Source organism: Scleropages formosus, chromosome 22 (assembly GCF_900964775.1).
Source record: "Scleropages formosus chromosome 22, fSclFor1.1, whole genome shotgun sequence".
Taxonomy (NCBI): domain Eukaryota; kingdom Metazoa; phylum Chordata; class Actinopteri; order Osteoglossiformes; family Osteoglossidae; genus Scleropages; species Scleropages formosus.
Window position 1 is genome coordinate 21,897,891 of NC_041827.1, and position 18,546 is coordinate 21,916,436.

At 43.9% G+C, this 18,546-nt stretch overlaps 1 protein-coding gene across 9 annotated transcripts in view; it reads left to right on the forward strand.

The window, feature by feature from the left end:
• Nucleotides 1–18,546, forward strand: part of cadpsa (Ca2+-dependent activator protein for secretion a) — a 111,729-nt gene that overhangs the window by 31,594 nt on the left and 61,589 nt on the right. For all 9 annotated transcript variants that reach the window (XM_018734126.2, XM_018734129.2, XM_018734128.2 and 6 more), the window contains exons 4-6: nucleotides 11,637–11,717; nucleotides 11,871–12,104; nucleotides 13,410–13,531. In XM_018734126.2, coding sequence (XP_018589642.1) covers nucleotides 11,637–11,717; nucleotides 11,871–12,104; nucleotides 13,410–13,531 — 437 coding nt within the window. The remainder of the gene's footprint in view (nucleotides 1–11,636; nucleotides 11,718–11,870; nucleotides 12,105–13,409; nucleotides 13,532–18,546) is intronic.

Sequence of the window (18,546 nt, forward strand, 5' to 3'; positions counted from 1 at the left end):
ACATAAATCATGCATGGAATGTTATCCATTAGGAAACCTGCGTTGCACTTGGTGGCTTTTGTGGTGGAACTACAGCCTGGTTGCCTAATGTTGTATTGCTTCACGTCAGTGGAGGTGAAAAGGCGACGAACAGCCTGTTTACCTGTGTGCTGTGTTTCGCAGTCACATAAATGAGAGATTGGCCTGTGTGGAATCCAGGCACTCCGAGGTAAGGTCTAGCCACACCCATAATGGACCAGGGCATCGCTCGATGGTAGGGTCACGAGGCCGGGTGGACCCTCCTAGTCCTGAAAAGGACAAGCCTTCATCTTGCACACTGGATCAGGTCTCTTTTCTGTAATGCTGATGCACTACAAACCAGTTGGTCAGTTTGAGGCACCATGCTACACTGAAACTTGATCACGTTTTACCCTGCTTTATTTGTACCATTTCGACAGCAGATAATGTAGCGGTTCATGCCATTGCCTTGTAATCTGAAAATTGTCTCTAGCAAATCCCATTCCTGCAGTACATTTAAATTTACATTTATTCATTTAGCAGATGCTTTTCTCCAAAGCAATGTACATCTCAGAGAAAAATACAATCTTTCTCTTTTTCAGGCATTTTGTGAGTTTTTCAAACAATAAGTGCAGTTATGTACAGTAGTTGGCGTTAGTGTATCCTCAGCTGTTTCCTGTTGGTTTACTGTCTTGTGTTCACTTTGTTTCCATGCATTTGTGCAGCGGTGGTGCAAGAATAACTGCCAAGCCTCCTTCCTTCTCTACCCACCCCAGCTCACAATGAACTGTTCTCTTCACTCACCAAGTACAGTAACAGTTCATTACAGTAAATTTCTAAATTAGACTGTATTATTAGGCTGCTGTGCCCATTATTTTTCCAGTTTAAAATAATGGGAAATGGGTCTTCAATATCCAGTATTTTTGTATTGGCACCATTTTCAGGAACAGACTAATTTTGCATGCTGAGGGATTGCTGTATGAATCTTTTCTCATGAGCTTTTTGTCCTGCCCACTCTGCCCTTCTGCTGAATGGAGGTGACGATGTTTATTTAATCTTAACTGTGGGTTTAATTTGCAAGCAAAAGTCATGTCTGATCTCTGTTTGGTCATATCTTACCTTTCGGTCCTCACACACTCTGAACATCCACACTCTCTCTGGAACACCACAGCTTTTTTTGCTCAGCATTGGAAAGGAGACAAAGTGTCCATAAAGTATTATTATGCAAATGGACAAAATAAAACACTCACAATATGATTTTAACATTTTCTCACCCATAATAGCAATCTATTCTTTCACCTGTAAGTCAGTTAAATGTTATTGCATGAAGGCCTTTTTCCATAGAGAAGGAAAAAAAAGCCCAAATTACTCAAAACTGAAAATGATTCCCTGACCCCTTAAAAGGAGACTCAAGAAGTTACATTATATCCCGGTTCTGGACCATGATATTACATGTACTGTATGTAGGAAAGGAAAAAAGGAGAGAAAAAAGGATGACATCTTGACCCACGTGCTTCAGTGCCCATGGGATGCTGTACTCAAACACATGCAGAAAAAAGTCAAATACACCCTGATCTCCTAAACATTTCTGGAAATTTAATAGAACTCAAGCAATACGAGCTGAAAAATCTTGTTTATGAAATTATTTGAAGCAATTATTTTTATTTATTCATGCAAGTGCTTGGATCTAGGTGCTTTGTGCTAATTCCTCTTGGCTTAGCCTGCCCATTATTTGGACAGTAAAACAATATTTCAATTATGAAAGAAAAAATGCTCATCCTGCCAAATCACTCTCCTGCTCTGCATTAAATTGCGCTGCGCTGGGAAACATCTGAGTGTGCAAAAGAAGCTTGTTTGTATGGTACACGACATTAATATGTTCCATCCCGTATGTCATTAAAAAGGTGCTATTTTCCTCTATTTTCCTTTGTTCCATTTGATGGACACGACATTGACATTTTTCTGGGGCTAGAAGGTTTCTGGGAAAGTTCAGGAAATTAAAAAAAAAACGGAGAAACATACCGATAAGTCTTTTGTCGGTCCTTCGTCACAGCTGTACGTATTGCTTTATGAGCACAGCGTGTCTGCGACTGCAACGTCTTAATGGGGATCCATTATGCCATTAATGTTTGCGCTCCACTTGGCGTGGAGCCCACCGTTCTTCTTCACCGTATACACAGGAGGCTTCCTTCTGTTCCTTCGGCCGCTCGTACTGCCGCTGGTGAAACGGCCGCATCTCAGTTCAAACCCCACCGCCATGGAGACTATCGATAAGGAACGGATCGGGGAAGCGTGTTCCGTCAAAACGTTAATGTCACTGTGAGATGTATTGACGTCGGGGTTATCTCGGCGTCTGCCCTGAGCGCTCCGTTGCTTCTTAAAGGCGGCTTCTACAAATTGCCTGCGAGAGCTGATCCTCACATACATTATTGATGTGTGAATTTCTCTGCCTTTTATTGCCCTGAGGGACAAACCGGCCTAACAGCTGTCGGAACCCTCAGCAGGATGTTTATGTGTGGGTGTTAGAGTACCCTCGCAAGGATTCAGTACCATCGTGGCACTCACTATTTTATATTGTTCCAAACAGAGGTTCGGGGTTTGCAGTCAGAGGCGTTTGTGGAAAATGAAGAACCATGGCTGATTGGAGATGCGCTCAAGGGAGAGCTGGTAGCGTCATGGTTAGACCTGTTGCTGTTGAACCCAAAGGTTGCAGCTTCCATCCCCTCCTGTGGCTGTAGGGCCCCTGAGCAAGGTACTTACCCTGAAATTGATCCAGTAATGTTACCCAGCTATATGAATGGTAAAATAATTGTAGGTAGACTAATATTGTAAGTTGCTTTTGAGAAAAGCATCAGCTGAATGTACGTTTGTATTAAGCAGCCTTGATGCCATCCTGTAAACTGCCATTTGTTACTTCATGATGGAGGGTTAGAAAGACCGAGAAAGGTACGACAAACCTTACGCGTGAAGGCACGTGAAATATCGTCCAAATATCTTCCAGGGTATTCCGACGATCCGCTCTGACACATTTGGCGAAGAAATGTATTTTAGCGCCGTGGTCGACACCTGAAGTTCCCTCTGTAAACGTAGATGACTGAAGTGTTCAATTTCTTCCACTTGAAAAATTGACATTTAATTTGCTTGACAATTCTGTTGAATTCTCGAATACCTGGACGGCCTTCTGGAAATTATTAGAAAGTGATGCTCGATCACACCTGGGATAAATTGTAACTTTTTGACCCAAACCCTCACTCCATCTATGTGTTCTTATTTGCTTTTTGTCAGTGTGCTGTGTATCTGTATGATGTTTTGGCCCTGTGCCATGCATGATATACAGCAAATTAATATAAGGAAATGGCAAATTTGCTGTCAGTGGCTACCTAGCCCCCCCCTCCACGGGAACATTATTTAACCAGTACTGTAAGCACGGTAATAGCCAATGTGGGGCGCCTGGTTCGGAGAGTGACCAGGCGGGGAGCTCGTCATCATCCACAATTAAAGCCAATAGAAATAAAATTATATCAAAGAAAGCCAGCAATTCAACAAAGAGAACTCAGGAACACAACCACAAAATCGAACTATATCAAATTCAGGACACACAAAGTGTGAGCTCCAGACCCCTCAGACCCGAACCTCCCTTGTGTCTCACCCTCCTTCCGAGTCTGAGGCTTCTGTGTACTTCTTTATTAGATAACTGCCGCTTCCAGGTGTAGCTGTCGATCATGTTGATCGGGCCACAGTGGACCTTCCCATCTTGTGTACAGTTGTACAGTTATTACAGACAGTACAGACAGCCCAACCTGGAGGGCAACAGGTGGCACAGTGGATAGAGCCACTGCTTTTGGTTCATATCCCACCTCCTGCTGTACCCTTGATCAAGCCATTTAAGCTGAATTGACTGAGCAAAACTACGTCTCTATATAAGTGAATAAATAATTAAAAGTACCTGAACCTTGTAAGGGGGGCGTGGTGGCACAGTGGGTTGGACCGGGTCCTGCTTGGGGTGCCTTGTGATGGACTGGCGTCCCCTCCCGGGTGTGTCCCCTCCCCCTTCAGCCTTGCACCCTGTGTTGCCGGGTTAGGCTCCAGCTCCCTGCGACCCCGTATGGGACAAGGGGTTTCAGATGATGTGGATGTGTGTGTGTGTGTGTGTGAACATTGTAAGGCTAAATACCTAGATTTATCTTTTAGTGTAAAGACTTGTGTGTTTGTCTATTACACAGTTCTTATTTAGGCTTCTGCATCTACATATCCATACACCAGCATACTTGTGCTACACCAGCTATTCATTTTTTAGCGCTCACCTGTCACCTCTTTGCTGTTCTATGTTGTTCTGTGACGTTACGCTGCCTGTTGAGTGTGTTGTAGCACCACGGCCTGAGGAAACTGTGTTTGTTTCTAAAGTACATGGGGAACGACAGCGCAGCGGATCTTGAACCCTGAACCCTGAATGTTAAGTCGCTTTGGAGAGAAACGTCAGTTTACTGAATACATATTAATGTAGCTGGAGGAAGAATTATTTATCAGTCCTGTCATGGCTTATTCCGCTATTGAATTCAGCGTCTTTACATTTTTTTGGAAATTTTTTTCATGGCATAATTATTGCTACCCAACAATTTAGCATGGAAAAGAATGTAGGATCCAGTTACTGCTATTGCATCTCTACTTCACACGGAAGCGAGACGTGATTTTTTTCTCTGTCCAGGGCTGAGACGTGAGGAGAGCAGTGCTGGACTGGGCAGCTGGGGGGTCGATTGGGTGGACTCTGAAGTGGCACTTGGCCCGGCCAGCGGGATGGCATTAGTGCTGCGGATTGCTCGGCTTAATCAACTAATGGAGTTTCTAATCAATCAAGTTAATTACAGCGGGACCACAGCACAGAATAATCAACATGGAACAAGTGCTTTATTGTTAAAAGTGAACAGATGAATTGGTGGATTAGTCACATAATGAAAATAAACTTAGTCAAATGAACAAAGTCAGCAACCGACGGCTTGACTGACTCTAGCTTCCCGGCTTTTTGAGGAGTCTGTGCTGAGCTTTATAACAGACAGTCTTTGTCTGTACATGCGGAGCTGTAGGTGAAGCAGGGTCCTGCTACGTTCCATCAGAGACAAACACCAGGCTGATTAATAAAGTGGATTATGGGGCAGCGGGCAACGCGGTAATTACATTACTGGACTTGAGACAAGAAGGTCGCAAAAACGCAAATGAGCCAAACTGTTGTTTTACCCTGGAGCAAAATACGTAACTGAAACTTCTTCAGTAAATATTGAATCTGTTCAGCCTGTATGGAGTTTGCTTCTTCTAGCTGTGTTTGTGTGGGTTTCCTCCAGGTGCTCTGGTTTCCTCTCACAGTCCAAAGGTGTGTTTTAGGCTGACTGGTGACTCTGAATTGCCCTTGTGTATGTGTGTGTGTGTGTGTGTGTGTGTGTGTGTGTGTGTGGGTGTGTGTGTGTGTGTGTGTGTGTGGGTGTGCCCTACAATGGACTGGCATCCCACTAGGCTGTACCCTGCCTCATGCCCTATGTTTCTGAAATAGGGTCCAGACCGTGGTGACCCTGCACTTGACAAGCAGTTACTAACGATGGATAGGTAGTCCAAAAAAAAAATTCACACAATGTGATCAGGTGATAACCAAACATATAGTAATGTGCCAAATGTTTTCCTCGTCTTCGTAGCTGGGTGGTGTATGAAAACTCGCGTTTACCCATTTAGCCCCAGCTGCTCTACTCGTCTGGCCTGATGTGGTGGTCTTTCTGTCGGTATCCCTCTGGTATTCTGGTATCCCTCTGATCTGTGGGATTGCTGAACAACAGCTTGTATCCCAGAGCAAAGTTCACCAGTGAACATAGATATAAATTCATGCAGACACGTACACAACCCCATCTGGACAGAACGCTTTCCGTTTCGGGTTTTCACATGTTGACCTTCCTTCCCAGACAGGTCTCTACAACATGGGCACCAGAAACCAATACTATGGTAGGTTGCAACGCCAAAGAGACAACGTGCGGTTTTCAGTGGAGCCTAAAAGCCTAACAAAAGGAAGGAAATGAATGAGCGATAATGAAATTATTTGCGTGACACACACAGATCCAGGGCGACGTGCGCAGTCCCTGTAAACAGGCGGATGCTGCTGAAACGGTGGGAAAGTCAAGGCGACACGGGAGCATTCCGGCAGGTGTTCGAACAGTTTGAAATGCATCATGTAAATCGATGTTATTCGCTCGGCGTTTATGACTCTTTTGGCACATTTTGCAGCGAAAATGTCCCGGGCTACGGACACCGAAATCTATCCCCGGGTGTCTGCTGCTTTGCTGAGTGGGACTGAAGAGAGCGCCCATGTTGAATTTAGAATCATTAGGTCACACTAAATTACATTCCCTTTACTTTTACTGCACTGGACATGCTGCCGCAGCCTCTCAAATTACAGGCTCCTGCCAAGCCTTGCGCACACAACTAATTCAACTAAAAGAGTAAATATTTGTCGACTCGGGTGCGGCACGTCGCCGCTTCCTGTGCTGCTTCGGCCTTCGGATTAAACAAACAGCAGGCGCTGCGGCTCATCCTGCACCTGGGCGGTTCGAGAGCAGGTAAGAGCAGCACTGGGCCTCGGGAGAAAGGACTCTGCGAGTTCGCCGCTCCTACTTACAGTGCCGTAGCTGTGACAGCCCTTGTGCCACACTTAACGTCATTTCTCAAAAGCAACTTACACAGCTAAAAGTTTTGCAGTTTTACCATCAGTTCAGTTTTGTGGTTTTACTATAATTCAGGTTTCTCTCTCAAGGGCATGGAAACTTTTTTCCGGTCTTGGGAATGAGACCTGCAGTACCGTCACTATAAACACAAATCAAACTGACACGCACAACTTGCTCATTAGGCGCTCAGACGAAAATCATACTTGCAAATACCCACAAGAGAGCGAAATCTACGAGACTTGATCACTAGCTACTCCCCAGCCAGCCTGCTACACTCCTCCATCTCTGCCCACTTGGTGGTCCCACATGACTAGAGGTCCAAAATCAAAAACGCAAAGGTTTTCACTACTGGCTTGAGAATGGTGGAATGACCTCCCTCACTCCCTCAGAACTACTGAATCCCTCTCAACATTGAAAGAGAATCGCAAAATACATCTTTTTTAGACTCACTTCTCTCCTCATCTCCTCTGTGCTCCATAAACATGTACTGTGTAATCTGTTTCATCATATAGAAAACCGTATTTCAGATCTTCGTGTAAAGTATAGTGGGTTATACTGTGATATGTGACACATTGACCGTACACAAAAATTACACTGTTGCATCCAAATCTCTTCTTCTGTTGGTCCGATGCACTTTTTGTATTGTGGCGCGAGGTGTTCTGGGTTGAAGGGGTGCGGTGGCGCAGTGGGTTGGACTGCAGTCCTGCTCTCTGGTGGGTCTGGGGTTCGAGTCCTGCTTGGGGTGCCTTGCGACGGACTGACGTCCCGTCCTGGGTGCGTCCCCTCCCCCTCCGGCCTTACACCCTGTGTTACCGGGTAGGCTCCGGTTCCCCGTGACCCCGTATGGGACAAGTGGTTCTGTAAATGTGTGTGTGTTCTGGGTTTGGATGGGGCGAAGAGGGACGCAGAAGCAGTGTTCATTTTGAAAGTTTATTTGAACACCGGCACACAGGGAAATAATACTTTCAGTCCGAGGACCCCGTTTCCTCCAGGACCTGTGCCTCAAGCCAGCCTTCCCAGCCTGTCAAGCACCCCCAGGCTTTTTTTCCTCCCACTAGCAAACACAGTCACCCCCTCCATTTTGCCCAAAAGTGCCCCCAGCGGATGAACGCTTTATTTACAATTTACCTACAATACACCTATTTACAATAAACAAATCTTCCCGCCCAAACACACAGTAACGAGGGTCGTTACAGTGTTGTTGCTGGAGAGGTACTTAGGTCACTTAGGAGCAGAGTGTTGGCTAAATATACGGGGTGGCACAGCAAGTACCGCTGCTGCCTTACAGTGTCTGGGTGGTGCGAGAGGATGTGGGTTCAATCTCCACTCTGTCTGGAGTTTGCATGGTGTCTGTGTGAGTGTGCTCTGGTTTCCTCCCACAGTCCAAAGACATGCCGTTCAGGTTCCCCCATAGTGTGTGACTGACAGAGGGAGAGAGTGTGTGTGTTCCACTGATGTATGGATGAGTGAGCTAGTGTAAGTAGTGTATCTAGCAGTGTAAGTCCCTGTGGTGAAAAAGGTGTGTGGGCTCATAACACTACATAGAGTTCAATGGAAGTTGCTTTGGAGAAAAGCATCTGCTAAATAAATAAATAAATATAAATGTATATAATGGCTCATAATCTGGTTGTTTAGTCTCTGGACAGAGATGTTCTTACTGGAGGAGCTGGATTTACAGACCGTCTGCAGCTGCATCATAACACTTACTCTCCACACATCTGGAGCTGTGACCCCGGCAGAAAAATCGGGTTCCTTAGCTTCTCCCGCACCTGCTGCCGACAACTGACAGAGGCCTCGGCACCCGGCCCTCTTGCTGCTTTCACGAGGAGTTGTCGGGTCAACAGATTTCTGCTTGCTAAGAGAGAGATTAACCAGATTCAATTAATCTAATTAACATGAGTCTTGCTTACGTGAAATCTGATTACTTACCTTCTCGCGCCGTGGCAGCGACATCGAGTTTGCCTCTCATTACAACGTTGAGTAATGATGATGGGGGAAGGATTAGCCACACACCGAAACACCTCGCACACCTCTGGTGTGTGTTCATCCCACATGGACGCTCTATGTCTATGTGCTGTATGTGCGTGTGTAGCGCAGTGTAAGTAGCGAGCGTGTATTCTTGTTTCACGATGAAGTGACATTACTGTGTAACTGATGCAGAAAATGACAGGACCATCCCTAGCAGTAATAAGAGTGTTTTGGGGTAATAAACAGAGCAGGTTTCGGTGATACAAGAGCAGTAGGTGTCACTTATGTCCCGGGACACAAAATGACCTTCCTCAGATGCCTGCTGTGTATGAACTTCTGTCTTGCAAAGTCACACATCCCTCAGGTCCAACAACAGCTGGTAATGTAGTGGTCAGAGTTGCTGCCTTTGCACTCAAAGGTTGCAGGTTTAATTCCCCCCTCCAGCTGTAGTACCCTTGAGCCAGATGCTTACACTAAAATTGCTCAAGCAACATTGCCCAGATCTATAAATGGGTAAATAATTGTAAGATGCTTTGGAGAAAAGTGTCAGATTAATGTAAGAACCTCCCTTTCCGACCTTATGATTGGCAGTTCTTTAATAAGAAGGGCAAAGGAACTCAAGTACTTATTTTTTCCCATAATCAACAATGTATCCATTTACAATGTTATGAGTTGAATGGAGCGGTGTAATATTTCAGTCTACTGCCAGGAAAGTAGAGGTGGTTACTATCCATTTCTGGGAAGGTGAGATCTTAAGGAAGGAAGTTGGACTGTGTTTAATGGACCTAATTGTCGCCCGCAGTGGGGAGAACTATCTGGCAGGGAAAGTCAAAACACTAAAATAGCCAAAATAGGTAATGCTTAGTGGAAACTGAGAAGCCTTTGCCATTTTTTCAATACTCTAGTATTATACCGGAGTTAAACGAGTGTGGATGTGCATCCACTGATGAACAGCAGAGAAGAAATGGCTGTGTTTTAGCACAATCAATAGCTCAAAATGAACTGAAATATGAGGTGTAGGGAGCTGTTGGTGTTCAGAGGGGGCCGCACACTGTACCGCTGACAATCACAGTCATCCCCTTTCGCTTGTGAATTTGTTCAGATCTCCTTGTTGCAGTGCCTGGGATTTACTTTTCACAATGAAAAGCAAAATTGCTGAGAAAAGTTAATTGTGCTGTGATTTATGGGTTTCATAAGCTGCCCTTTACACTAATCGCTTAAATAACTCCTGTTCAGCCGAGCAACCTGTTATTTCAAGCTCCGAGAGCACTTTGCCTCGAAGAGCACGTACATTTGTAATACAGCCTCCTTGTTACAAACTAACTACACAGTTGACCATTTCACAGAATTCCTCTACACACAGATAAATAAAGGCTGAGCTAGAATTATTCCTGCTGCGAAAATGATGATGCTTGTGTGAGAAACTTGATTATTTAATTTGTTTCACAGTGCACACCTGACACATGGATACGATGCTGAGAACTTAGTTGGGCAGAACTGAATTTCTATTAGTGCGTCAATTCAGCACTTTAGACAGCATGGAATACTGGGGAAACTGGTACAGATCCATGAAGTCTTTCTCAGACTTACCTTGGTTGTAACCCTTGACTGTTTGAACAAGTAGAACTGCGGCCTCCCTCCCACCACTTCAGATCTTGAAGTCTCAGTTACAGGACTTCTAACTGCCCCTGCAGAAACGATCAGTCTTAATTTGAAATCTGGCCTCTCGGTCAACAATACTCAATGGCCTAATGAAATAAAAAACACAAAAGCCCACGTTGACTTCTGGCCGGTTATTGCTGAGGCCGATGGAGCCGTATTCCTTTAAGCATGACCTTCTCTGTGGAAGCGTGGCGAGGGAGAGTTATGATTGAATCCATCTCCTTTCTAATTTATTTGTCTCGTTTCCGTCTGCAAGGCGAGCGGAGCCAAGAGGCTGATCTTTTTCTCTCCATCCGTCTCCCTGCAAGCGGCCTGACACATCACTGTAAACTCCTCGCTTCGTATTAACCTTGCCAGTCAAAGCCTTTTGCGCACCGTGACCAATGCATCGCTGGATTTTATACTGTATCATTCCTAAAAGTCAAATAACGACGCAAAAAAGCCTCCTTCTTTCCCTAATGTGTACTGCACACATTTTACATTTTTCTCCCCGACCTTGTTCTGCAAAGTCGAAAAGGGTTTCAGTATACTCTCCTGAATAAATAGGCAAAATATGCAGGTCGCTTCAGTTAGAAGTGTCTGAAGAGCCAGAAATAGAGGCACTACCACTACTATTACTACTACTACTACTACTACTACTAATAATAATAATAATAGTAATAATAATTGATGCTCTGATCAAAGGTCAACAGGAGCGGCATGTAAGAACATTAAAGAGGATGTCCATAGGAAAGAAAAGTGTTGTTTGATGTTTCATCTTTCCAAATGAGGTTGTGATGCAGGCTTTCATGTTCCAAATCAAACTCAGTGATGCTGGACGTACAGCATATCATCAAAGTGCAGGTCTCGTCCGGAGACAACCGCTGTACTGCACTTGAAATTTGTAAAATGCATGTAGCGTGCTGCTGAGATCCCACTGCCGGATGAGAAAGGACACTTTGATGGCAGGCTTCAGTGTCGGGGTCTCGGGGCTCACTCCGAGACATGAAATAAACATAAGCACCGAGTTCCAAAGGTGACGAAGGTCAAATCAAACCGAGAGTTTCTGGAAGGTGATCAGAGATCGAGTGATGTTCCACCTTTGTGATCCCATGAAACCGGTGGCATGGGTGATGCTCCACAGACGAAACAAAGACCCCAAAGATAGGGACAGTAATTGTAATTACTGGTTTCGGATAGGGACTTAAACATATCACGTTTTAATATTTCACAAAGTTATCTTTTTTACAAAGTAAGAAAAAATACAGCTGAAGGGTGAGTGTTTTATTCATATGCTCCAAAGGCTTCTTCTTCTCCACCTTTAACTTCCAGCTGGACAACCCCGACGAACAGGCTGCCCAGATCAGACGGGAGTTGGACGGCAGGCTTCAGATGGCTGACCAGATAGCGAGAGTAAGTGTGTTCGGTGCTCTTTCACATTCAGCTCAGTACTCCTAGAAATCCAGAAAAACCGCAGCTCAAGTTATTCTCTACTGACTGAATGAATCATGTTCCTACACCTAAAAAAATTATAGAGCGGCATTATGCCAAGTCTTTTCTCAACAGGCAGGCAGATTTCCTAAGTTTGTCTCCAAAGAGATGGAGGGCATGTACATCGAGGAGCTCAAGTCTTCAGTCAACTTGCTGATGGCCAACCTGGAGAGCATGCCGGTGTCCAAGGGAGGGGAGTTCAAACTACAGAAGCTGAAGAGGGGTCACAACACCTCCATCATGGACATGGGCCAGGAGGATGAGAACCAGCTGTCCAAGTCTGACGTGGTGCTCTCTTTCAACCTGGAGGTACGACTCTGGTGGGACGTCCTCCCAGGAGGAGCCCCTGGACCGGGCCTCACCCCAGCTGCCAAATGCTGGTTCCTGCCTCATGTAGATTAATCTCCTTCTGAATTTCACAGTTCTTTTTATCGCTTCCTGCTCAGTGCCAAATGCATGTATTTTTAGCAGTGGAGTGAAACGTCTTGGGGCCGAGTCTATTTGTATGCAATGTGTGCAATGCACATCTGTGATGCTATTCTGTGCGATGCACAAATTTAAACGTTCCTTTTTGGATTCTGATGACAATTTTCAATTAGGATTTTATGTCATTTCATCTTGAGGTTTTAAATTGTCATAAAGAAAAACCAACTTTTACATGGAGACAGACAGGTGTTGTAATTCATCAGGCACACTTTACATTTATTCACACACACTTTGCCTGAAACCAGTTGTCTCGAGTGGGGTCACGGAGCCTAACCCAGCAACGCAGGGTGTAAAGCTGGCGGGGGGGCGGGTGTCATACCCAGGAGAGGACACCAGTCCATCGCAAGGCATCCCAAGCAGGACTTGAATCCCAGACCCACTGGAGAGCAGGACCCAGCCAACTCCACCGCACCACAGCATCCCTTACATTTAGTCATTTACATTTATTAATTTGGAAGACGCTTTTCTCCAAAGCGACGCACATCTCATAGAAAATACTGTATAAAGTGTGCATTACATTAGCAGATTTTATTCTGAATGGTAATTTATTTCCATATTATCAGTAATGATAATAACAGTGAATGGAAAAGGGAGGAGTAGAATAACCAAAAGCTTCTTTTTGCCTTCCAAGAATTCTATATTATAAATATATACAATATTATTCTGTATTATTGTAAATGATTTTAGAAGTAACATGGATAACTTTATTTCTACGAATAAAAATTCTACATTGATAAGAAAAGCCATTTCTCGCAAAAGTATCTGCCTACCAGAAGAAACATTAATCGATGAGCACCATCAGAAATCAGGTGTAATTTGAAACTTTGATCATGTGCTGATTTTTCCCAACATCGAGAGTCAAAGAGAATCAATTGACAGCTGAGATGGGAACAATGGACCCTTTTGTCACGGAGTGGAAGTGGATTATTAAAGAATCTCAAACTTCATTTCACACTGAAACCTGAACACCTGACTGCACTTTCTTTAACCCATGAAATCAATTATTTACTGCAACCACCTTTTATTGTGTCCAGAGATTGGTGTAAGTATTGCGTTCCCACTGTAACTGAAGCGTTTTCTCAGTAAATCTTTTTGTGACAGATGATGGATTTTCTCGGTCCTGTTCAGGTTGTCATCATGGAGGTGCAAGGGTTGAAATCTCTAGCTCCCAACCGCATTGTTTACTGCACAATGGAAGTGGAGGGAGGGCAGAAGCTTCAGACCGACCAGGCCGAAGCGTCGAAACCAACGTGAGTGAACTGCTTTCACCGTGACCTCGGTAGTTCACGCTCAAGGCTGGCGTCAGAAGCCACTTTTATTTGTGTCGACCGTTTGTGTTGTTTTGTCATGAAGAGAACAGAAAAGCTTCTGCTACGTGAACAGCACTGCTGCAATGTCACCCAGCAGCCTAATTCCTCCCTGGGGAGCCACACCATCTCCTTGGTCCCAATTAAACCAGTTGAGCAGGGGGTATTATATTGCTGTTCATGCAGCATGACATGCATTATTATACTGCAACGATGCTACTTTGCATTCAGAGCTCTTGTTATTTAACCATTTTTCTTCGTTGCACGGATACACACATGCACGGGTGCACTGGCCTTCCTGTAGCGGTGCAGTAATTGTGTTCAAGTCCCCCTGGGCTGACGGATGGGGAAGAGGAGTCGAGGAATGTTGTGGCAGGAGAAATTCCTGTGCCGCAGCCCTTGGGCAAAGCTGGCTGTCTGCAAGCTGCTGGCTGCGACGTGAGATCAGACACCTGCCCTGCTCGCAGCATCGATTCCCCTCCATTGCTTTAATTAATGTGGGCACAGATCAGACGGTGTGGGAAAGAATCAGGATCTGCCGATCGTTTTTCCTCTTCTCAGAGATTAGCCTGGGCCATATGTGTTTCTGGGTAAGATGATTATCTCATCTCAGAAAGAGGCAGCAAATCTTGTACTAATATATAATGTAAGGCCGATATGACAGAGTGAGCACGAGAAGGGAAAGTGGAAGAGAGAGTGGAAGAGTGGGATGGATGGATGAATGGATGGATGGATGGATAGATGGATGGGTGGATGGATGGATTTAAGTGATTTGATTGATTGATAACTAATTTATTGATTCAGGGGGAAAAAATCTTATTATATAAATCCTGACAGTCTGCTCCTCTGTTATTGGTCTCGCATAAGTCATATCTCTGGCGATGTCGATCCGTCTAGTGTAATTTCGTTTACGGTTCCATAGTATAGTGTAACACGCCAGACTGACACATAACAAGCATATGAGCGGTAGAAAATAATTTTTAAAAGCATAACCTTTGTACTGATGACTAACAATATTTTCATCACTCAGTAATGGAAACGTTCCTGTCTCAAAACCTTGTGTAAATGGAGACTCCTGTACTGCCATCTAGAGGCGTAACGCAGTACTGCTTCTGCTCAAATATTTAAGCAGGTAACAACGTTAATAATTAAAATTAAAATTATTAAAATAAATTTATTCGAATAGGCACATGCATTTTAAGTGTACATGTAATTCTGTAATCATTGTCAATACTTTGCTAAGATGCACTCATTTTCTTGACAATTATATTAATAATTTAATACCATCATTAATAAACAGACATGCATGCACATGCATACATATGAAGTCGAAGAGCAAAATAAGAACGATATAAAATCCGCTGATAAATTCAGTCCCATCGGGAGTGGACCAAGCTAATCAGGTTTCATCAAGGCGCCAATTTTCTGCAGTAGTTAGGATTTTCCTAATCTTCTCAACAGGCTGCCATGCACAGTTGTTCTGTTCAATCCCAGATAAGTGTTTGGAGACGAAAAACCAGTGGAAAAGCAATCATTTCAGCCTGCAACGGCACACAGGGGACTCGGAATTTATCCAGCACTCAATTATTACTCCCCTTGCCCCAGTAAGGGATCATTCAGCCCATTAGATGTTGTGAGTTTCTCCCAGGGTTTAATAACATCAAACCAACAGACAGGACGAGGTTTAGGAGTTCCAGCACTGCAGTCAGTTAACTGAAAAGAATGTAATTGAAAAATATAAAAAAAATAATATGGCTGGGAGAGATGTGGACAGCTGTCTCAGCTCTTCATTGATGTCAAAATCGCTGGCCCATCACGCAAGTACAGGGAAGAGTGTGCATTTCCAAACTCCATTGTCAACAAGGTTATAAGGCCCCCAGCTTGGATAATATAGGTGGACACCAGACAGACTGCATGTTTCTACATGGATCTGGGCACGGACCTGAAGCCATGTAGCGAGGGGACACAACCAGATGCAGTTTCTTTACACAAGCCCTTGAGCTGCATTTTTAACCCATCTGCGTATTGTGTCCTGTCAAGCCTGATTTAAAGCCACACTGTTTTAAACTGAGCCAGAGAGAACCTTAATCGTTCTGGTGTCTGTGCATTCCATGGGGCAGGACTGTTTGCAAAGGTGGTTTTACCCCTCGTCTCTCTTTGAATCATATTAAATATCCAAGCCTTAGACAAAAGTTTTCCAGGAGGGTGACTATCTTAAATAAACAAACAAACATCTTCTTTAGTCAGATGTGAGCTGCAGGGCACTTGCTGTCTGACATTGATTTTACAGTTCCCTTCTGGCTGTTCATTTGTGAAATTTCAAGCCTATTATTACATTTACATTTATTCATTTAGCTGACACTTTTCCCCAAGGCGACTTAGAGTGTTAAGGGTATAATTATTACAGTTACAAGCTTACAGTTATTTACCATTTATACAGCTGGGTAATTTTACTGGAGCAATTTAGGGTAAGTACCTTGCTCAAGGGTACTACAGCTGGAGGTGGGAATCGAAACTGCAACCTTTGTGTCCGAAAGCAGCAACTCTAACCACTACATTACCAGCTATTAAAGACAAATATTTAATATTTTACGTATCTGTTGAATCAGATGTGCCTAAAATTTTCCACTGTGTCAGAGAATTTGGCCACAGACTGGTAATTGGAAGGTTGCAGGTTTAAAACCCAGGAGAGACCCTACTAGAGTAACCTGGGACAAAGTGAATCTGGACAAACAACAGAACAGTAATATCTTCAGGAAGGAGAAAAATGTTCCATTAACCTGTGAGATGAAAAACACTCAACAAATCTTTAGATTTAATGAGCTGGTCTGCCTTTTCTCTGTTCCTCTCAAGAGAGTCATCTGCCCATCATTGTTAAATGATGCATATAAAATTGTTTATTGTGCGGAATTATGTTTTGTAGCTATACAAATTAGTCTCAGCCATCCAATGGCTTACTTGTTTGACATCTGGTTGTGCACATGATGCAGGGGACAGATTCTCTGTTAATTTGTCCCCAGGGCTACAAACTGTTGTCGCAATCCTCCCACCAGCAAATCAACTTGCTCCTCATCTCTGCTCTTCCTAACTCATCTGCTGGTAAAACCTTTTGATCCCTATGGTTTTAAGTAGAGAACTGTAGAAAAAGTACAGTTCAGACAATGAATTGTATCTGGAGCAGAAAGTGTTATGGTGGTGAAGTGGGAGCGTACTCTGTTGGAGAGGCGTATCTATTGTACGCTGGAGTTAAGCTCCTAACCTAAAATGTTGCTGGATATGTTCCTTAAAGCATTCAGGAACCAATGATGGAAAGAAAAAATGGAATAGATTGTAAAGCTGTTCAATCTGACTTTTGTACTTCTGGATTAAACGCGGTTTAATCCAGAAGTACAAAACTCCCAGTCAATTGACACCAACCGCGGAAGCCTACGGGCTGCTTAATCTGTTGCTTTGCTTTGCAGGTGAAAAGGTGAAAGGCAGGTTGTTCTGTGTGTGACATCAGTGTGCACAGATCATGATTTACCTTTAGGAAGTTTCAGAGTGAGCCGTGATACTAAGCAGAAGGTTGCAGGGTCACATGCCTGAATCCATAAGTAAGTAAGAGAGTAAAACTGCAGCCTGGGATGTTCTGAATGAAGGTGTTCAATAAGCCTAGTAAAATCTAAAGTGACAGTGTAGAAGTGGCAGGTTCCAACCTGAGGTCATATTTTACCTTCTCCACCTTAATGGTTATTGTTTGTAATTACTACTACTACTACTACTACTATACTGCTACTACTATTTCTGCTGCTGCTGCCTACTGTTTCAGACAACCTTGATTTTAAGGCAACCCAGTGGCATTTGGCTGCATCCGTGCCCTGGTCAGGTGTCTTCTTCCAACGTGACAGTAGAATCTGCAAACGTTTCATCTCAGGCCCGTGTCCCTAGCCAATTTCTGCGGCTAAAATTATCCTCTTCCTTCCCCCTAGAAGTCCATCTCTGCATTCAGCTTACATGCATCTCAGTCGAATACAAATCACCCCGGTGACTGTTTGCGCAGCCGTGCGCGCTGACTGTTGCCATGGCAGTGCGTGACGTCACACTCCTTCCACTCCTCATTAAACCTGCGGCCGCTTATACTTTGAGCCAGTGACATAGGAGATACCGATGACTGATATTTTCCTCTCTTTGCATGCAGTGTCTGTGTCAATGGAATGGAACTGTTTGCATTTTCTTCTGAATGTATGCAAAAGTCCCCCGTTACACTCTGCCAAATCTCACATCATGTTTAGTGCCCTCATTTTGTGGGATGAGACTAGAGCTGAGGAAATGAGGCTAGCTACCCTGGTTTCATGAAGCAATGAATGTAAAGAATACATTAAAGTGCATTCTTTCTTCTGAAAAGTATCCATCTTATGGCCCGCATAACCTTTGCCATGGGCCAGATATTTAATATCAGCTATTTAGCTGTAATATACTGTGCAAAGGAATAATCCCTCCATCAAGAAAGTGCTGAATTAAAATAGGAGATACAATAACACGGTAATAACAATACACCTAATGCTTTCATCTGAAGTGACATAACTTGACAGCTGTTTATACTTAATGTTCACATCGACCTAGAGCAAGTTTGCTTGTTATAAGCTAACTATATGTCGTTGACTCTATTTTGTTCCAGTTGTGCTTCATGGTGTATGTTGAACAAGTGACATCTCCGGTCAGATGGCTGATTTCCTGTTCAAACTTGTTCACAGAAAGCCTCTTGAAGAAAGAAAAAAGTGTCCAGCAGCAGGTGCACTCGGTTTTATATTAGTACCATGAATTTATCATAACCTTCTGCAGCCACCAGACAACCTGTGGCAGCAGGTTTATGTTCCAGACTAACTTATGGGTCCATTTATGTTATGCTGAGAAGCTGAAATTGTGAGATAACCACAATAACTGAGCAGTTATACAAGCTCTGTTAATTTATTTAGAGT